This window comes from Microcaecilia unicolor, chromosome 9, assembly GCF_901765095.1.
Source record: "Microcaecilia unicolor chromosome 9, aMicUni1.1, whole genome shotgun sequence".
NCBI classification, from domain to species: Eukaryota; Metazoa; Chordata; class Amphibia; order Gymnophiona; family Siphonopidae; genus Microcaecilia; species Microcaecilia unicolor.
The window spans coordinates 87,146,471-87,168,763 of record NC_044039.1 but is presented as its reverse complement, the minus strand read 5'-3'; the positions used below and the strand labels follow the sequence as shown (position 1 = coordinate 87,168,763).

Sequence of the window (22,293 nt, the reverse complement as noted above, 5' to 3'; positions counted from 1 at the left end):
AGGCATCCATGATCTCTTTATTTGTTTCCAATTCTGCTGATGGGACATCCCAATCCACATCAGGCAAGTTGAAATCTCCCAACAATAGCACCGCTCCTTTCATAACAAGCTTACATAAGTACATAAGTAATGCCATACTGGGAAAAGACCAAGGGTCCATCGAGCCCAGCATCCTGTCCACGACAGCGGCCAATCCAGGCCAAGGGCACCTGGCAAGCTTCCCAAACATACAAACATTCTATACATGTTATTCCTGGAATTGTGGATTTTTCCCAAGTCCATTTAGTAGCGGTTTATGGACTTGTCATTTAAGAAACCGTCCAACCCCTTTTTAAACTCTGCTAAGCTAACCGCCTTCACCACTTTCTCCGGCAACGAATTCCAGAGTTTAATTATATGTTGGGTGAAGAAAAATTTTCTCCGATTTGTTTTAAATTTACTACACTGTAGTTTCATCGCATGCCCCCTAGTCCTAGTATTTTTGGAAAGCGTGAACAGACGCTTCACATCCACCTGTTCCACTCCACTCATTATTTTATATACCTCTATCATGTCTCCCCTCAGCCGTCTCTTCTCCAAGCTGAATAGCCCTAGCCTCCTTAATCTTTCTTCATAGGGAAGTCGTCCCATCCCCGCTATCATTTTAGTCGCCCTTCTCTGCACCTTTTCCAATTCTACTATATCTTTCTTGAGATGCGGCGACCAGAATTGAACACAATACTCAAGGTGCGGTCGCACCATGGAGCGATACAACGGCATTATAACATCCTCACACCTGTTTTCCATACCTTTCCTAATAATACCCAACATTCTATTCACTTTCCTTGTCCTTTCAGGTCCTTGTCCAGCTTAGGTCTGTAGATAACACCCATGTGGATACAGGTTCGATCTTCTCTTTCCAGGATGATCCATATAGTTTCTTCCTTTCCCCAGGTACCCTGCATTTCAGTCACTCTGATATTGTTTTTTTCACATACAACACCATTCCTCCACCTCTTCGGCCCTCCCTATCCTTTCTAAAAAGAGTATGGCCCGATATGGTCGCATCCCTTTCATGGGAATCATTGAACCATGTCTCTATAATAGCAACAAGTTTTCCTCAAACATTAGGGTTTGCAGGTTCTGAACCTTTCTACTTAGACTACGAGCATTTGTGCTCATTGCTTTCCATGTGCTAATTCAGTTAGGATGGTTTTCTTTATTTACATGACCTTTCCCTCTGCCATCATATTTTTTCTGGAGCTGATTTTCTGAATTCCTTTGTTTCCTTTTGCCACCCCCACCTTCTAGTTTAAATGTCTAAAACATACTGTCTGAATTTCTCCCCAAGTATCCTTTTTCCTGTCACAGAAAGATGTAGCCCATCATTACAGTACAGCCTCTGATTTTGCCATGTACTGCCTCATCCTGCTATATATTTGAAATCTTTACACCAAACTTTGAGCCACTTATTGAATTCCTCTGTTTTACATGGAGGGGCATTTTCAAAAGAAATGTCTAAATCAGAATTTGGATGTTTTACAAAGACGTCCAAATTCCAAACAGGAAAAAAGGTCATTTTCGAAAAAGATGGACGCCTATCTTTTGTGTTCGAAAACACTATGGACGTCCTTTTTTTTTTGTAGTCCATTTTCGAATAAAAGATGTCCATATGCAAGATGTACAAAGCTGAGGAGGAGTGGCTTAATGGTTAGTGCAGTGGGCTTTGATCCTGCCAACATGGGTTCAAGTCCCACTGCTACTCCTTGTGACTTTGGGCAAGTCAAATATACAAGGGGCGTTTTTGGAAATGACATCTAAGTCTGAATTTTGCCGTTTTTTTTGTAAAATGTAGGTCAATTTCTCATAGTTAATTTCAAATGATAAGAAATGGATAATAATTCTTTATGGATTTAATCTCCAGGAACTCATCCAAACCTCTTTTGAACCCTGCTATATTAGTTGTGTTGACTATGGGGCTAATTTTTACAAAGCACCTAGACTGACAAAGTTCCATAGGTTACATGTAACTTTGTAAGTCTAAGTCCTTTGAAAATACACCTCTATATCTTCCAGCAACAGATGCCATAGCTGGGGTTTTAAAGGATAAAAATCTCTACAGTGAAGAAGACAAAATCCCGTGTTCTTCCTAATTTACTCAAGACAGTATGAAACACTGTATTTTCTCGTGCTTGCTTTCAGGGACTGATTTACAAAAAGCTGGTTACATAAGTAATTTTCCTGTAAGTATTTTGGACTAGTTTTGAAACGATGGCTTCTGGACTTGTCTGCTATATTACAGCTCCTGACTAAAGAACCCATTGCTGACCTTGAGTGCTTTAACACATAGTCCAATATACCAATTGATCATTTGCAAGTTAAAAGAAACTGTTGACCATTTAGGACATTCCCTCCTGTAGACTGGTTACATGTTGACAGGCTAAGCATAAAGAGTAAAGCTCAGCTTTCCAACACTTTATATGCTAATTTCTCTTCAGGAACTAAGTAAATGCTAACATACAACTAGAAAAATACTAATTATTTTGTGTATTTTTACTATCAGTTGATTTATCTACCTTTATTTTTCTGCTGGTACTGCTGTGTTGCTTTAAGTCTTATACAATATGGGGGTAATTTTGTAAAGCATTTTCCACAGGTTTTGCACATGGAAAATAGCTATTATAAAATCATGTAGAGTGCTGACAACATGCGTGTTCCAGAGCTGGCCTAACCATTAGGAAGACTAGGAGATCACCTTCAGAAGCAGCTTCTAAGAGAGCAGCTGCAGTCAAAGAAAAACAATAAATCCTGATAACAACACATAACTCAAAGAACTGTCAACGTATATGTTGTGATGAAGACCCCTGATCCTCAGCATTTCAGAGACAGTTTCAGGACTTGCCGCTCTTGCTTTACAGGAACAAGACTGGTCACTAGGCCTTCTGGGCAAAGGATAGGACCTTGCCTCTAAGAAAAGGATCAGAAACAGTCTGTTGATATTGTCCCTTTCAGCTTATCAGCAACAGTAGTCCTTGTTTCTTGGGCACTGCCAACTCAGGGTGAATTACTATCCACTCCTTCAAATGGCCTCTCCCATCAGCAAATACTGCTACTTGGAGACTAGCCAACAGCTTTTGTCACTTCATTACTGGTAGTTCTTCGAGCAAAGGTGCACAAAAACAAACAGGGCTTTAACATAGGCAGCCGAGAGACCTCGGTTTACAATTTTTAGCAGTACACGAAATACAATCATGACACGACAAGGTATTTAATATGGCATAACTCGGCCGCAGCTTTATTTAGATACAAACATCTTACACATGGGTATACCCAAGCTGCTCCAGCCTCTGGCTCAATTCCACCTCAGACCGCTGTCATAGCAGGACTGACCAATCGTACCCTGAGCTCCCCGCCGCCCAGCAAGGGAGCTCCACTGTAATCGCAGCTGCCACAGCTGCCTAGCTTACACCATCCGGCTTGGGTACCCCGCCAAAGCTGCGACAGGATTTAACATGTACAGTAACACATAACAATTTGGGAAGCATGGGCGTAGACTGGGGGGGTGAGGGGGCATTGCCCCCCCAAATGACGATGATCCGCAGCGGCGAACTGGCTGGCGGGGCGCCACTCCAATAGTAAAAGCAGCAAGCACTAAGCAAGTCCGACGACAAGCCCAGCATTCCCCTCCCCTCTTCAGCCTGCAGCCCGCCTCCGCGGGGCTTCTATTGGTCCAATTTGCTGCCAATTTGCAATTTGCTGGCAATTTGGACCAATAGAAGCCCCGCAGAGGCGGGCTGCAGGCTTCTCTTAAATGCCTGCAGCAGCCGCGCCCCGCCCCTGCCGGAGACTGGGAGAGAGAAGACGTTTGATGACGTAAGTGACGTCACAAGCAGCCTGCTTGAGCGAGCCTGCTGCCTGATCTTGTGCAGCTTCCAGGAGAGCGGCGCCGGGTTCCCAGAGGCGCCACTACCGCCAACAACATTGCCCTCACTGCTTGCACTAGTAGAGGCCCCTGGTAGAAGCGAAGGACCCTCAGCCACCAGCAAACTCTCAGACATAGCGCGAAGTCCCCTGCGTTCTCTAGGAAAGTTGCACTGCAGTTCACCTGGCCACGTGTCACCACCGGAATACAAACAAGGCAGGCAGAAAAGTCGCCGGGTGTTCGGCTGTTGTGCAGGAAGGAGGCTGAGCCTGGCTAGAACGGAGCCGGTCGGTGTGAGCAAATCCCAAGAGTCACTGCTGTGGATGTGGATTAGCTGGTAGGAGGGAAGAAGGGAGACTGGACTTGGGGAAAGGAGGAGAGACACTGGACCGTGAATGGATGGTAAGAGAAAGGGAAGAGAAAAGAGAGTGTCAGGGAGACAGAGAAGCGAGATTCTGGTCAGCGAGGGAGCATAGAGACAGGGACACAAAAGGACAATGCTGGACAGAGAGGGGATAAGGACACATAGGGACAATACTGGAAGGGAAAAAGGGATATTGGAAGATGCTGGACATAGGGTGAGTAAGAAGGCAGGGGAGATGCTGGAAATGGGTGAAGAAGACAGGAAGGGAGAGAAAAAATAGGAGATGTACTGGAGATCTTGTAAAGAAAGTTAAGGAAGCAGAAACAGGATGGGCAGGGGAGAGAGGAGAATTGCTGGACAACAGGGATTGATGGAGGGGACAGGGGAGAGAGGAAATTTGCTGGAGATGGATGGAGGAGAAGGCAGGGGAGAATGGAGAGTTGCTGGACATAGATGGATGGATGGAGAGGAGGGCAGGGGAGAGAATAGAAATCGCTGGACAGGGAGCGGAGGGCAGGGGAAGGAGGAGAATTGCTGGGCATGGATGGATGGAGGGGTAGGGGAGAGAGGAAATTTGCTGGATATGGATGGATGGAGGAGAGGGCAGGGGAGAATGGAGAGTTGCTGGATGGATGGATGGAGGGAGGGAGGGGATAGAAGTCAGGAAGGAGATGCACATGGATGGAGGGAAGAGAGGAGAAATGTTGGACAAGGATGGAGGGAAGGAAAGACAAAGGAAGGAGATGCACATGGATGGAGGGGAAGGGAGAGAGGAGAAATGCGGGACATGGATGGAGGGAAGGGAAGACAGAGGAAGTAGATGCACATGGATGGAGGGGAGTGAAGAGAAATGCTGGATATGGATGGAGGGAAAACTGCTGAGTTTAAGGGCTGGTTTGGAACACATTGAGGGCAGATACTGAAACTCGAGGAAGGATAGGGACAGGGCTATAGATGGTAGACAGGACGCATAAGGACACAGGAGGATGGTGGACATGGTGAGAGAAAAAATATCAAATGGAAAGAAGATACTGCATAAAACAGAAGACACTGGGACCAAAGCAAATAGAAAAACTAAATGATCAGACAACAAAGGTATAAAAAAGTATTTTATTCAGAATTTATTAATTGGAATATGTCAGCTTTTGGAAATGTGCATCTGTGATATTTTGCATGTAAGTTTCAATTTTTCTGGTATTGCTGCATGCTGAGTCTGACTTCTTCAGTTAACTTTCCAGTATTTTGCCTTCATATTTTTTGATTTCTAGTTCCTTGTGTCATGTGTTTTTCATGTGTGATCAACGTGCATATTCTGCTAGCGTGTAGTATTTGCAGCCCTTTTTGTTTTGCTTTTTTTTCACAAGGTAGTGTATTGGTGTTTTAGAGCCTGCCTGGTGTAATTACAGTTCTGCCTTTTCACGCATAAGGTTGTAGCTCATCCTGTCCTTGGAATTAGTGCTGTTATGGTTTAGTAAAGATATGAGTGTGTTTTTGCACAAGTTTGTATATTGCATTTTGCAGTGGAGAGATTGTGTGTTGGCCTTACTGAGGTAGCACCAAAACATCAGAAAGGGTGTAGAGCCTAAATCATGACACACTGCCTCTTGAAGGATCTACATATAGAGCCTATGCATTTCTAAGGTCAACACTGGTATGGGTATGGGAAAGGGGGCGGTGAAATACTACTGGAGATGAAGAGGGAGTGCTAGGTAAGGAGGAAAGAAGGAAGGAAGGAAGGGAGAAAGAGCTGGCTTGATATCTCATGCACATTCATTATGGTTATTCCCCCAAAAAGCCAGCTCTTTTTCCCTTCCTTCCTCCATATTAGCATATTCATTTGCATATGTATATATGCAAATAAATATGCTAATATGCTCCGCCCCATCCTTTGCCCCCCCCCCCAAATTAAAGAGTCAAACTACGCCTATGTTGGGAAGGGAGGGGTGGGTGCACCTGGAGCCCGGACGCGAAAGAGGTTGTCCGGGCTCCTCCCTGGGGTTTTAAACCCCGCTTCCTCTCCTCCCTCTCCCAGTGGGGTGCCCATTTGCGGCGGGAACGAGCCCACCTCGCTTCCGCATTGGCACCCCGCTGGCACGAACACGCCTGTCCCCTCGGTGCACGGCGCCATGTTATCTACGGCTCCATGCACCTAAGGGGCACTGCGCCTCTCTTTAAGTTCATGGGTTTCTGCAGATTGGTCTCTTTAGACTCCAACTCTTAGGCAATTAACATTCTCCAGAAAAAAGACTAGCACTTGGGGGTGGGGGGTGGTGGTTTCTCTAGCCAGCTTTTCTTACATTAAGCTCAGAACTATGCTGACTCCTTTGGGCAATGCATTTAGGAGTTTCAGCCCAACAGCCACCACACCCTGGACAGGACAAATTTCAATTTGACCTTATGGTCTGTCCTCCATCTCCAGTTGTTAGTTCCAGTTCAACACACTTCAAAGTCCATGACTAAAAGCATTAAGGTAAGTACTTCTTTCATGCATGTACTTCCCTAAATCAAGGTCCCCAGACTTTCAGGGTCAGGCTCTCCACCAGCAGTGGCCAGTGGGGATCTTCCTCATTGAGAGAGAGCTTTTAAAGCAGAGGTGTCCAACCTCAGCCTTTGCCAGGTCAGGTTTTCAGGATTTCACCAATGAATATGCATGACATCTGTGTACATACAGTGGAAGTAGTGCATGCAAATAAATCTTATGCATATTTCATTGGGAAAATCCTAAAAACCAGACTGGATTGTGGCTCTCGAGGACAAAGGTTGGACAACCCTGTTTTAAAGGGACTTCAAGGTATCAACCCCTTCCTTCTTTAGGTTTTATCCTATTGGCGGGCTTAACTCCTTTTCCACTCAATTAGTAATGTCAGCAAGCACCCCTCCGTGCTGTCCGCTCTTGCTTCGACACCGCTCTGTGCTGTCCGCGCTCCGCTCAACACCTCTCTGTGTGGTCTGCGCACCTCTGAGCACCTCTCCGAGCTGTCCTTCTTCGCCCACACAATTGGGGCTAATCCATCTCCTCAACGGACCTGTTCCGGCTCACTTGCACAAAAGCAATTCACAGTACTGTTTATTCTGCAGAGCACTTTTATTTCAGAGCCCCACCAGCGGGCGCATAGAGTATGCGCTGTATTCCAGCTGCTGGTCTCTGTACAACTTACTTCCCTTCTTCTTCCCCTCTCCCAACAAGCCCCAACAGTTCCCAAAAGTTCAGTCTTGCAACTCCAAACCCACTTGAAATAGACCTTTGAGTCAGTCAGTTCCTCTACTCACTTTCTCCTACTGCCTAGGAGATAGAGGCATTTTCTCAGTTCTCCTCTAGCTCAATCTCCTCCCACTCCATGGAGTCTTCCCCCACCCTCTCTCCCAGGTGCTGCTCCTCTACTTGATTGTCCTCCATCTCCCAATCACCTGCTGGCCTTTCTGCCTGCTGGGAGTTGGAGTGCTGTCCCTCCTGTTCCCTCCTCCCTTGCAAGTGCTGCTGGGTTCTGTAGTTCACTTCCTTTCTTGCAAGTCTCCTACCCCCTTTTCCCGGCAGAGAGTGATCTTCCTTTCTAGGCCTACTACCCCTGTCCGCTCTTCTCTGCCTTCCCTCTACCTCCTCCTTACATACCCCCCCGCTTAAGAACCTTTTACCCTCCCGGGGCTTGACTCCTTCCACCTCCTGACCGGCCATTCGGGACAGAATATCAACATTCCCCAATAGTTTGCCTGCCCGATGCTCCACCCGGAACTGAAAGGGTTGCAAGGACAGATACCAACGCATAAGTCTGGCATTAGCGCTTTTCATCTGCATTAACCATTTCAGGGGGGCATGATCCGTAATAAGCCTAAAGGGCCGTCCCTCTAAATAGTATTGACACTCCTTCTCAATGGTGGCATATCCTTTTTCATGAGGAAGGAGTTTACGGCTCAAATATAACACAGGATGTTCCTCCCCCTCATGGATCTGAGAAAGTACTGCCCCCAATCCCACCCCCGAGGCATCCGTTTGCAGCACAAAGGGTTTGTCCCATTCAACTGCCTTCAGCACCGGATCCTCACATAGCGCTAAACGCAACTCTTGAAAGGCTTCTTTCTCCTCCTCCCCCCATTTCAACTGATTCGGCCGATTCCCTTTTAGCATATTTGTTAAGGGCTCAGCCTGTGAGGCAAAATGGGGAATGAACCTGCGGTAGTACCCGACTAGCCCAAGGAAACTCCGCAGCCTTTTTTTTGTTGCCGGATAAGAAAACTCCCTAATACTTTGTACTTTATCCAACAAGGGTTTTACCTGCCCACCCCCCACCTTATAGCCCAGATATTTAACCTCCTGCTGGGCGAAGTGACATTTCTGGGGATTAAGTGTGAGCCCTGCCTCCCGGAAAGCTGTTAACACCTTCCTGACCTGCCTCATGTGTGTAACCCAGTCCTCACTATGGATAATGACATCATCCAGATAAGCCGCAGCATAACTCTGATGGGGCCGTAAGACCCTATCTAGCAGTTGCTGACAGGAAGCCGCTGCGGAGTTTAATCCAAACGGCATCCTCTTAAATTGAAAGAGCCCCAAAGGGGTAGAAAAGGCCGTCTTGGGCTTAGACTCCGCAGATAAAGGAATCTGCCAATATCCCTTGGTCAAGTCCAGCGTAGACAGATACTGAGCCGACCCCAACCTATCTAATAAATCCTCAATACGAGGCATAGGATAGGCATCAGGCGAGGAGAGGGCATTAACCTGGCGGAAATCAATACAAAACCGCCAGGTATCGTCTTTCTTAGGCACCAGCACCACTGGACTTGACCAAGGACTATATGATTCTTCAATAATACCATACTCCAGCATTTCCTTCACCTGTCTAACCACCTCTTGTTGTTTCACCGGGGACAGCCTATAAGGTCTTTGCCTAACCACCCGGCCCTGATCTGTAATAATCTCATGCATGCTCAAATGTGTCTCCCCCGGACAGGGAGTAAGGACATCCTGGAACTCTTCTAGTAGTGCCCCAAGTTCCTGCTGCTGATCCTTATTTAACTCCTCTGCAATGTGGGGCTTCAGGGACTTAAAGATGTCTGAGATCTGAGGCCCCAGATCCTCCTCCTCCATCGCCTTAGTCCCGCCCCACAGCACCTTCCTTTCCCTCCACAACTTTAACACATTCACGTGATATGTTTGCTTTCTCCCCCTCTTATTCCTCACCTCATACGTAACGGGCCCCAATTTCTTAGTAATCACCCCCGGTCCCCTCCACCGACTTTCAAATTTATGAGGGCCATCTGCTATCATAATTATGACCTTCTCCCCTTCTGCAAACCCTCGCTCTTTCACTCCCTGATCATAATATGATTTTTGATATTCTTGACTTTTACCCAATTTATCCCGGGCGTAGCCCCCCAATCGTCGCAACCTACCCTTCAGGTCAAACAGATAAGAGACCACCGTACAGTCTCCTCTATCCGGAGGCACCCATTGTTCCCTCAGGATATCCAAAATTCCCCGCGGGCCCCTCCCATACATCAATTCGAACGGAGACACTCCTATCGAAGCCTGCACACTCTCCCTGCAGGTGTATAAGACAAATGGCAAGAGGCGATCCCACTCATCCATACAGCTCCCCAACCCTCTACGCAAGAGAGTCTTAAGAGTCTTATTAAATCTCTCTACCAGACCATTGGTCTGAGGATGGTAAGCTGCGGTACGGATGTGTGCAATACCAAACGCCTCCCATACTTGAGCCAATGTACGGGAGAGAAAATTAGTACCTCTATCAGTAAGTACTTCCCGGGGAAACCCCACCGTACAAAAAATGTGAATCAGCTCAGCGGCAATCACCTTAGCTGACACTGTACGCAGGGGCACCGCCCACGGGAAACGGGTGGCCATATCTAACACCACCAAAATATACACAAAACCCCTCCGTGACTTGGGGAGCGGTCCTACAATATCCATAGCCAGGCGGCCTAGCGGAACCCCAATACGAGGCAAGGGACATAAAGGCGCCCGCTCTGGCCCCCTCTCGGCTACCTTCTGACAGAGCCCACAGGAATTACAATACACTTCCACTTCTTTATAAACCCCTGGCCAATAAAACCTTCGCAAAACCTGGTCCAGGGTACCCTGTGTCGCCTTATGTCCCCCCAGCGGGTGATCATGAGCTAATCTCATGATCAGGCTACGAAACCCCTTAGGTATCACCAACTGTTTCTGCCACCCGCTCCCTATTGCCGAGCTAACTCTAAATAGCAGCCCCTTCTCCACCCTAAAATGCGGGGAAGAGCCCCCCTCCCCTTCTCGGGCCCTACTCCAGGCGTACTGCAAGGTATCGTCAGACTCCTGCTCCCTCTGAAAAGAGGGAAACTGCTCTAGGAGCTTCCCCAGGTCCCTTGGAAAATCTCCTTCCCCCTCAACCTCTATCATGGCCTGCCTTCTTTTCCATTGAGCTCCCTTATTTTGCCGGACCCCTTTCCTACTTTTCCCCGGGGTACCAAAAATCTCAGGATGAAAGGGAAAAACCTGATCCAAAGAAAGAACCTTCCCACCCTCCTGCTGTGACTGACACTGAGCCCGGGTAGTTACAAAGGCTTTTCCCCCTTTCACATATAGGGAAAAAGGGGCCCAGTCCCTCCCCAGTATCAGGTCCTGTGGCAGTCGAGACAACACCGCTACTAATATCCGGTGTGCCCCCATAGGCCCTTTTACGGTCACCCAATGTAAAGGATACCTAGTACTAGCCCCATGAATGCATTGAATAGCTACCTCCCCCTGGCTAGCCCCTCTCTGATCATACTTTCCCTTACTTATACGGGACCATAACCTCCTTGAAAGCATAGATTGGTCAGCTCCCGAGTCTAACAGGGCCTCCACTTTCACCCCCCCCCCCCCCACCTCCACGACCTGAGTAAAGGGATTGGACACCTGTTTATAAGAATGAGAAGTAAAGCCCTCCTTGGCCCTACAATCCTTCCTTACGTGCCCTTTATGCCCACACCTATAACAAATACGATCCCCGGCATACCCCGAGACCCCCATTCCCCCTTCACCCATACCGGCCAGTTCCCTCTTTGCCTGGAGAGGCTTAGCCCCTGTCATATATCTTTCCTTTCCCGCCCGCACCCCACCCCCACCCACATGTTGGGACTCTAGAAAGCATTCCATACTTTTAACAGCTTCATCCAAAGACCCACAGCCCCGCCTAATCAAGTCCCTTCTCAATTCTGCTGGTAAGGCCTCCAGAAACTGCTCCAACACCAGCTCTAACATTACTTGAGTCACTGAGTTTTTTTCTGGTTCTAACCACTTGGTGGCCAAATCCAGTAATTTCTGGGCCAAAGCCCTGGGCGTCTCTCCTTCTGCCCACCTCCACTCTCTAAATTTCCTTCGGTAGGACTGCTTACTTAGCCCGTACCTGTCCAGAATAGCCCGTTTAAGCTTAGCATAGTCCGCAATCTCAACAGCCGGGAGACTGCGAAATGCTGCCAGTGCCTCCCCGGATAATGCCGGAGCCAGTCTCATAGTCCATTGCTCCCCTGGCCAGGCTGCAGCAACCGCTACCCGTTCAAATGCCCCCAGGTAATCCTCTATGTCGTCCTTATCGGACAGCTTACCCCAGGGTAACCAGTTCATCCCCGTCAGGCCTCCGGTCAACGGTGCTCCTCCCGTTGCAGTTCCCTCTGGCATCGTCGGCCCTGGCTGTTCCCGTGCTCCTCCTTTCAACAACTCCTGACACAGTTCCAGAAGCGGCTGTTGCTGGGCCCTCGATGCGGCCAAGGAGTCCTCCATCAATTTGTGTGCCAGTTCCTGTTGTTTTTGGAATTGATGGGCCATGAAGGAAAACATCTCCTTTGGATCCATTGTGCTGGCCTTCTTCTCTCCTAGACAACACACAAAAACAACAACCTCCAAGTGCAGCTGCTTTTATAGGTTTGCCACCCTGCAACCACACCCATGCATCAGCAAAATCCCTTTCCAGCCCGGCTATATGCTCACCGGATAGCCCAGGATTTTGCGCCTTGCTCCTCCTTCTCTTGGAGAACCAGGAAGTTCTGTCAAATATCCCACCGCTGCCACCAAATGTCAGCAAGCACCCCTCCGTGCTGTCCGCTCTTGCTGCGACACCGCTCTGTGCTGTCCGCGCTCCGCTCAACACCTCTCTGTGTGGTCTGCGCACCTCTGAGCACCTCTCCGAGCTGTCCTTCTTCGCCCACACAATTGGGGCTAATCCATCTCCTCAACGGACCTGTTCCGGCTCACTTGCACAAAAGCAATTCACAGTACTGTTTATTCTGCAGAGCACTTTTATTTCAGAGCCCCACCAGCGGGCGCATAGAGTATGCGCTGTATTCCAGCTGCTGGTCTCTGTACAACTTACTTCCCTTCTTCTTCCCCTCTCCCAACAAGCCCCAACAGTTCCCAAAAGTTCAGTCTTGCAACTCCAAACCCACTTGAAATAGACCTTTGAGTCAGTCAGTTCCTCTACTCACTTTCTCCTACTGCCTAGGAGATAGAGGCATTTTCTCAGTTCTCCTCTAGCTCAATCTCCTCCCACTCCATGGAGTCTTCCCCCACCCTCTCTCCCAGGTGCTGCTCCTCTACTTGATTGTCCTCCATCTCCCAATCACCTGCTGGCCTTTCTGCCTGCTGGGAGTTGGAGTGCTGTCCCTCCTGTTCCCTCCTCCCTTGCAAGTGCTGCTGGGTTCTGTAGTTCACTTCCTTTCTTGCAAGTCTCCTACCCCCTTTTCCCGGCAGAGAGTGATCTTCCTTTCTAGGCCTACTACCCCTGTCCACTCTTCTCTGCCTTCCCTCTACCTCCTCCTTACAGTATACATGGCTGAGCTCCCTCCAGCCTCTCCTAATATGGCCCACTTCCTGTGGAGGGTGATGTGCTTCCCTGCCCCCATTCTTTAGAACAGTGTTTCCCAAGTCTGGTCCTGGAGTACCCCTTGCCAGCCAGGTTTTCAGGATATCCACAATGAATATGCATGGAGGAGAGTTGCATATAATGGAGGCAGTGTATGCAAATCAAGTTCATGCATATTCATTGTGGATATCCTGAAAACCTGGCTGGCAAGGGTAAAGTGGTAAAATAGTGCATGAACATGCTTTGTACCATGGGTTAATAAATAGGCACCTAACGTTTGTACCTATCAAAATGGAGGGTGGGGGTGTTAAATGACTTACCCATCTGGGGTAATGGAGGGTAAGGTAAGATCTCACACTTTTGGTTGTGTTCCGAACAGGTAGGCCTATTTAAGCTGGTCAGTAGCCCTGTGAGAGGCCAAAGGTTATTCTGTAGGTCAGGGAGTGTCAGGCTTGTGAGTCCTTGTACCAAGTAGAGTGCCGCTGTGTCCAGTGGAGCGGACTCGGTTCTGCTTGGCGGCCGGGCAACCCCAGGCTTCACCTGTGATGACCGCCGTTCCCCTGAGGTTGAGCCCCCAGTTGCAGGTGGCCGGCAGGACTTACGAGAGGAGGCAGGAAGAGGGTGCTGAAAGAATCAGCCAGGCAGGTAGCAGACACAGAGAAAACCAGGTACAGGCAACGTCAAACAGGCAGGCGGCAGGCAATGGAGTAGTCCAGGTACAGGCAACGTCAAATAGGCAGGCAGCAGGCGATAGCGTAGTCCAGGTACGGGCAACGTCAAACAGGCAGGCAGCAGGCAATCGAGTAATCCACATACAGGCAACGACAAACAGGCAGGCAGCAGGCAATCGAGTAATCCACATACAGGCAACGTCAAACAGGCAGGCAGCAGGCGATAGCGCAATCCAGGTATGGGCAACTCAAACAGGAAGGCAGCAGGCAATAGAGTAATCCAGGTACAGGCAACATCAAACAGGCAGGCAGCAGGCAATAGAAGTCTGGGTACACGCAGGGTCAGAAGGCAGGCAGCAGGCCAAGAGAGAAGTCAGAATCCAGACAGAGTTCAGAAACAGGGGACAAAACAGACAGGAAACAAACAAGAGTGCAAGTAATCACCTACCGAAGTAGAAGCCGAAGCAAGATCCTAGGAAGATCAGCAGATAAAGTGCTGGTGTCTGACATCAGCAGGAGCTTAGCAGGGAGAGAGATCTGCCATTGGATAGAGAGACGAGGAGGGAATGTCTTGCGACCAATGGGAGAGAGGCAAGAGGCAGACAGGACAGAAAGGAGTACCTGATAGGCCCAGAGTACAGAAAAGGGGAGGAGCTGCAGAGAAGCCACAGGGCACCCAATCCCAGTGAGACCAGGAGGCGGGACGAGGCGCAGGAGCGCCGGAGGAAACTGAAACTGCTAGTAGTACTTCCCCTTTCACAGCTATATTTTGAATGTCTTAAATCTCTGTCCTCTTCTGTCTGTGAAGAAGGCCTGTATATCAGACCAATGTAAATACATTTGCCATTCCCTCTTTCCAGATTGACCCACAGTGCCTCTTCCTTACCCTCTAGGTCTTGCAATTGTGTGGCTTTAATATTATATTTAACATATAATGCCACTTCCCCTCCATTTCTTCCTACCCTGCCTTTCCTAAACAGATTATACTCTGGTATAACTATATCCCAGTCACTGTTCTCTGTGATCACAACTAAATCCAAATCAGCTTCTTCCATCATAGGCTGGGGTGAGTCACTGCACATGGATGGGAGGGGAGGATAGGGGGCAAAGGAGAATCACTGGACATAGAAGGGAGGGTAGAGGAGAATTGCTGGACATGGATGGGAGAAAAGGGCAGGGGAAAGAGGAGAATCGCTGGACATGGATGGGAGGGGAGGATAGGAGCAAAGGAGAATCGCTGGACATGGATGGGAGGGGAAGATAGGAGAGAGAAGAGAGTTGCTGGACATGGATGGAGGAAAGGGAAGACAGGAAGGAGATGCACATGGATGGAGGGGAGAGAGGAGAAATGCTGGACATGGATGGAGTGGAGGGCAGGGAAGAGAGGAGAAACGTTGGAGGGAAGGAAAGACAGAGGAAGGAGATGCACACAGATGGAGGGGAAGGGAGAGAGGAGAAATACTGGACATGGATGGAAAGGAGGGAAGGAAGACAGAGGAAGTAGGAAGGCTGGACATGAATGGAGGGGAGGGAAGACAGAGGAGGAGATGCACATGGATTTAGGGGAGAGAGGAGAAATTCTGGACATGGATGGAAAGGAGGGCAGATAGAGGAAGGAGATGCACATGGATGGAGGGGAGGGGAGAGAGTTGAAATGCTAAATAGTAGTAGTAGTAGTAGAAATGCTGGACATGGATGGAGGGGAGGGAAGAGAGAGGAAGTGAGAAGAACATGGATGGATGGAGGGGAAGGGGGAGAGAAGAAATGCTGGAGATGGATGGAGGGAAGGGAAGACAAGATGGAGATGCACACGAATGGAGAGGAGGGAAGGGAGAGGAAGTGAGATGAACATGGATGGAGGGGAGGAGAGAGGAGAAATGCTGGACATGGATCATGGAGGGGGGAGAAGAAAAAAGCTGAACATGGATCATGGAGGGGGGGAGAGGAAAAAAGCTGGACATGGATGGAAGAGAGAGGAAGGAGATGTCTTGCGAGGCCGCCCTTGTAAGTCTTGGCAGCCATTTTAAAGAAGATGCGTCAGGAGGAGGGTCAGTTCCGGCAGCGGGCAGAAAAGACTGGGGATCTTTCCTTCCCCAAAGAATCCACTAGACCACCAGGGACACTGCCTTCAGGTATGTGCTGGGAGTGGTACCCTTTGGCTCGGGGGAGCGGGGAGGAGGTCTGTAATAGGTAGGTGAGGTGCGGTGGGAAGGATACTATAAAAAAAAAAAGAAAAGTACAATTTTTTAAAATGCCACCATCTTGTGCATAGGGATGTACACAGAGGAAGTATAATAAGGGAATAACTTTTCGTAGGTAGAGTAGTTATTTTTTATAAATCGTAATCAGAGTGTCATTTGGAGGGGCTGGTTATAGGGACACCTAACACTGTTATTGGTGCAGAGATTTTTTTTTCTCCTGGTAAAGGGCTTCTAAAACAGACATCATGTTATGGGAATCATGTGCTCAACATTCAGAGTTTCTATCTATTTATTTACTTATTTATGGCATTTTATCCCACATTAAACATGAATTAGATTGGAACCTGGGAGCATTAAAAATAGTTTTTTTCCCGGAGAGAGTAATGCATTGCCCACCCCGGGTATAGCCAGCTCTGCAATTTGTGTATGTGTGGAGGGGGGACGCAGAGGTGGACCAGGGAGAGAGCCTGTCGTTAAAAATTTATCAGCACACCACTGGGTATACCCATTGTCTTAAGTATTCTCCACAGTTTGGCACAATTAACGTCCTTAAAATAGTAAAAACATATATAATCTTCCTTACGATACTCTGCTTTTTCAGTTATCAAACTGTGCATCGGCAATGATGTGTTATGTTCCTCTTCCTTTCCTGAACCCTGCTTGCCCATCTGGAAGCATTCATATGGCTCAAGTCTTCATTAAATAATCTTCAGTATGACCTTGCTAGTATGTAGCACTAAGGAAATTGATAGTTTGTGCAGTCCGTTAGATCTTCCTTTTTGGGAACTGGTATGCAGGTTGTTTTTTTTTCCAGTCAGTTGGCCATTGTGGTTTGTCCCAGATGTCTTGGCAAAGTTTGGTGAGCACCTTAACAGCAATGATCTTAGGGCCGATATGACTTCTAAAATTAAGTTATTGTGCGTATATAGCAAGATTCTAGTAGTCTAATGGAGTTGTATTTTCAAAGCACTTGGGAGGTCTTTTATAAAACGACCCAATGTGGGCTTACCAAAAGCTGAAATGGAACTACCGCTGGCCCAGTGCGGCCATTTCCCACGCTCCAGTGTGGTGCTAACCCAATGGTAATCGGGCATCGCCATGCACTTCCCAGTTACTGCCGGGTTACCGTGGGAGCCCTTACCACCACCTCAATGGGTGGCAGTAAGGGCTCTCCACCACATGGTAAGAGTTATCTTACTGCGTGGCCATTTTTTTTCTGGATGCGGTAAAAAGGGTCCTAGCGCATGGGAAAATGGCCCCTACCACTACCACAGTAGCAAATCTCTCTTATGAATATTCATTGTGCCTCCAGGATCAGGTGCCATTGCTCTAAGGGGTCCTTTTACTAAACTTTATTTATTTATTTATTGCATTTGTATCCCACATTTTCCCACCACTTTGCAGGCTCAATGCGGCTTACAATACATCATGAATGGTGGAAAAATATAAGAAATAGACATGTAGTATTACAGAAGGATCTTGGGTAACATGATAATAATAAGACATGATAGTAGTATAACAAGCAGAAATTATAAGACAATTCTGTATATATGTGGAGGTGTTCACATTTGTTGATCTTTGTGGTATGCCTTGTTAAAGAGATAGGTTTTCAGCAGTTTACGGAAGTTAGTTAGTTCATAGATTGCTTTTAGGTTGCGCGGCAGCGCATTCCAGAATTGTGTGCTCAGGTAGGAAAAGGTTGACGCATGCGTTAGTTTGTATTTTAGACCTTTGCAATTGGGGAAGTGAAGATTAAGGAATGTGCGGGATGATTTTTTAGCATTCCTGGGTGGTAAGTCTATCAGGTCTGACACGTAGGCTGGGGCATCTCCGTGAATGATTTTATGAACTAGTGAGCATATTTTGAACGTGATGTGTTCTTTAAGTGGGAGCCAGTGTAGCTTTTCTCGTAAGGGTTGGCACTTTCATATTTTGTTTTACCGAATATGAGTCTAGCTGCAGTGTTCTGGGCTGTCTGAAGTTTCTTGATTATTTGCTCTTTGCAGCCAGCGTAGAGTGCGTTGCAGTAGTCTAGATGACTGAGTACCATTGATTGTACCAAGTTACGGAAGACGGTCCTCGGGAAGAAAGGTCTTACTCTTTTTAATTCCCACATTGAGTGGAACATCTTCTTGGTTGTGTTTTTCGCATGGTTCTCAAGTGTTAGGTGTCGATCAATGGTAACTCCAAGAATTTTTAGGGTGTCCAAAATTGGAAGATTAAATTTTGGTGTGTTAATGGTGGTGAATTTGTTCATGTTATGTTGAGAAGTAAGTATTAGGCATTGGGTTTTTTCTGCATTGAGTTTCAGCTGAAATGCATCTGCCCATGAATGCATGATATGTAGGCTTTGGTTGATGTCATTGGAAATTTCTGTTAGATCTTGCTTAAATGGGATGTACATCGTTACGTCGTCTGCGTATATGTATGGGTTGAGGTTATGGTTTGATAGTAGTTTGGCCAAGGGTATCATCATTAAGTTGAATAGAGTCAGTGAGAGGGGGGATCCCTGTGGAACTACTACTACTACTACTTAACATTTCTAGAGCGCTACTAGGGTTACGCAGCGCTGTACAGTTTAACAAAGAAGGACAGTCCCTGCTCAAAGGAGCTTACAATCTAAAGGACGAAATGTCAAGTTGGGGCAGTCTAGATTTCCTGAATAGAGGTATGGTGGTTAGGTGCTGAAGGCGACATTGAAGAGGTGGGCTTTGAGCAAGGATTTGAAGATGGGCAGGGAGGGGGCCTGGCGAATGGGCTCAGGGAGTTTATTCCACGCATGGGGCAAGGCGAGGCAGAAAGGGCAGAGCCTGGAGTTGGCGGTGGTGGAGAAGGGTACTGAAAGGAGGTATTTGTCTTGAGAGCGGAGGTTATGGGTAGGAACGTAGGGGGAGATGAGGGTAGAGAGGTAGGGAGGGGCTGCAGATCGAGTGCATTTGTAGGTTAGTAGGAGAAGCTTGAACTCCGCATTCAGGTATCCATTTGGCTGATGTAGTCGAGTTAGATGTTACTTGGTATGCAGTGGCGTAGCAAGGGTGGGGCGGTGGGGGCGGTCCGCCCCGGGTGTCAACGGGTGGGGGGGTGCTCCATCCACCCCCCCCCGGCGCAACGCCTCTCACTCCCCCTGACAGTCCCCACCTGCCTACCAGCTGAGCTCCGGCCGGCACCTCCAATCTGCAGCGCTGCTGACTTTAAATGAAGAAAACCGTTTCGTCGTTGGCCCTTCACTACTGAGTCCCGCCCTCTGATATAACCTCCTATTTCCTTGAGGGCGGGGGGTGCCGATGCCAGGGGGGTGCCGTGTTGCACTGCATCTGGGGGGGTGGGGTGCGCGCAGTGGCGATCCACCCCGGGTGTCAGCCAAGTACGGAACGCCACTGTTGGTATGATCGTGTGGTTAGGAACCCCTTGAACCAGTTGAGAATGTTGCCTCCAAATCCGAAGTACTCGAGGATGTATAGTAGTATTCCATGATCAACCATGCCGAAGGCGCTAAACATGTCAAATTGTAGAAGTAGTATATTCTTGCCAGTTGCAATCATTTGTTTATTGCAATTTAGTCATGAGAGTAACTAGTACTGTTTCAGTACTGTGGTTAGATTGAAATCCTGACTGGGAGTCGTGTTATTGAGAATTTGTTTAAATCGTTTGTAAGTTGTTTGGTCACCATCCCTTCCATTAGTTTGGTTATTAAGGGAATGGATGCTACTGGCCTATAATTGGTTAATTCACTAGCACTTTTCTTTGCATCTTTGGGTATTGGGGTGAGTAGAATGTTTCCTTTCTCCTTCGGGAAGAGTCCGTTTTTTAACATATAGTTCAAGTGATTCGTTAGGTCTGTCATAAATTGTTGAGGGGCGGATGCCATAAGGTTGTTAGGGCATATGTCTAATTTGCAATGAGATTTGGCAAATCTTTTGAGCGTTTGGGAGATATCCTCAGATAATGTCTCGAAGTTGGTCCATGTTCTGTCTGCTGGGTGTACACCAGGGTCTGGGTCTAGACAATCAAGGAGTTCAGCGTAGTTGATGGTACTGACAGGTATTTTAAGTCGCAGTTGTATGATTTTCTCTTTGAAGTATTTCACGAGATTGTCTGCTCCTGGTGTATCTTTGCTGTCGGTTGTAACTGGTGTGATATCCAGTAGTTTATTCACGAGTTGGAAGAGTTTATGTGTGTCCTTATATTTTGGTCCAATTTCAGTTTTATAATATAATCTTTTAGTTTGTCTTATGGTATATTTGTATTTCCTTTGAAGTTGTTTCCAGGCGTTAAGTGTGGGGTTGTCTTTCTTTTTATTCCACGCACATTCTAACCTTCTAACTTGTGTTTTAATTTTTTTCAGTTCTTCATTGAACCATGGTATTGAGTTCTTTCTGTGTGAGGTTCTGGTTTGAATTGGGGCAATATTGTCTAATATTGATCTGCATCTATCGTCCCAATGTGGGAGGAATTGGTTTGTGTCTGCCTTTATTGTCCACTATGTTAAAAAGTGGCCTTAGTGCCTTAAATAAATAAAACTATGCATTAAAAAGCACTAAAATACCCTATTATTAGGGCTCTTTTACTAAGGTTCGGTAAGCGCTAATGCATGCTTACCACAACATAAAATGGCTTACCGTGAGATGTGCTCAAGCATCTTGCAGTAAGTTCCAAATTGCTGTGTACTGTGCGATAATAAATAGCCCTTACCGCCTGCAAAATAGGTGTAAGTGCTTACGTGGTAATTTCTTTTAATGGCAACATTTGCACCTGACAAAAAAAACAGCACCACGGGCCTTTAAAAATGGAACACAGTTCTTTAATGAATGAGCCTTGACAAAAAGACCCGACACGGGCCGTGTTTCGGTGACTAGCACCTGCGTCAGGGGTCACAGTGATGACGTGGAAAACTTGGGGAATAACTCGAATATATTCCTCTACAATATATTATTCCTTACCCCACGTCTCATGTAGTAAAAGCTACAAAGCACCAAGGCACTTTCACTTTCTGTATTTTGATACCCGTGTCGGGTCTTTTTGTCAAGGCTCATTCATTAAAGAACTGTGTTCCATTTTTAAAGGCCCGTGGTGCTGTTGTTTTTTTTGTTTTTGGACTTTAGTTTGTACTTCGTTCCCTCTCTTTTGTTATATCCAACATTTGCACCTGGCCATTAATACAAAAATTGGAAAACTGGCTATTCTACTGCTGTGTAAAAATGGCCTTAGTGTGTGGAAAAAACTCACACAAGGACATATTAAGGTCACTTTTTACTGTAGCTTAGTAAAACAACCTCTAAGTAAGGTAAGTGTCTTAATGCTTTGTCAAACAGAATAGAAACATTAAAAGCTATTATTACAGGCATTCACTCAGTGCATGTAGCCAGTACCTGCCCTCCATGGGATGCAATATCCTCTCACACCGAGAATGTGTCTCCAGGGCCTTCTGCCCAGGAGGGAAGGGTTAGGATGGCCATTGTAGTGAGAGATTTGATCATTAGGCATGTAGATAGTTGAGTGTCTGGAAGACGTGAGGATTGCTTGGTTACTTGCCTGCCTGGTGTGCAGGGCCGTGCCTAGGGTCTCCGGCGCCCCCTTGCAGTTGGCCCCGCCCCCCCGAAAACGATCGCTACACTACCCGCCCTCTTCTCCCCAGATCCTTTTCCTTTTTTTTTGTTTAAATTTACCTCTGTCCGGCGGCAGCGTAGCGTTAGTGAGAAGGAGGGTGCGCTCCCCCACCCCGACGTGTCAGTCTTCCCTTCGCTCAGTGTTCCGCTTTCTTCTGATGTCATTTCTGATGTCAGAAGAAGGCGGAACTGAGCGAAGGGAAGACTGACACGTCGGGGCGGGGGAGCGCCGCCTCCTCACTAACGCTACGCTGCCGCCGGACAGAGGTAAATTTAAACAAAAAAAGAAAAAGGATCTGGGGAGAAGAGGGCGAGGTAAGCATGGTGCGGCGGGGCACCCCCCAGAGGATGGCGCCCTCCTGCCATGCTTACCTCGCTTACCGTGTTGGCACGGCCCTGCTGGTGTGAAGCATTAAATCTGTTTTACTCTTTTGGGATCTTGCTAGGTATTTGTGACCTGGATTGGCCACTATTGGAAACAGGATACTGGGCTTAATGCACCTTTGGTCTGTTCCAATATGGCATCACATATGTTTATGTTTATTTATATATATATGTTCTAAACACCCATTTCAAATTTAGTAACACAGTAACATACATAGTAGATGACGGCAGAAAAAGACCTGTATGGTCCATCCAGTCTGCCCAACAAGACAACTCATATGTGCTACTTTTTACCCTACTTTGATTTGTACCTGTGCTCTTCAGTAAGGATT

At 47.4% G+C, this 22,293-nt stretch overlaps 1 protein-coding gene across 1 annotated transcript in view; it reads left to right on the top strand.

Moving 5' to 3' along the window:
* The first annotated feature begins 6,693 nt into the window (after positions 1–6,693).
* Positions 6,694–22,293, top strand: part of STK38L (serine/threonine kinase 38 like) — a 228,088-nt gene continuing 212,488 nt past the window's right edge. Inside the window, exon 1 of the mRNA XM_030214536.1 lies at positions 6,694–6,735. Within this exon, the coding sequence (XP_030070396.1) occupies positions 6,718–6,735 (18 nt within the window). The 5' untranslated portion in view covers positions 6,694–6,717. The remainder of the gene's footprint in view (positions 6,736–22,293) is intronic.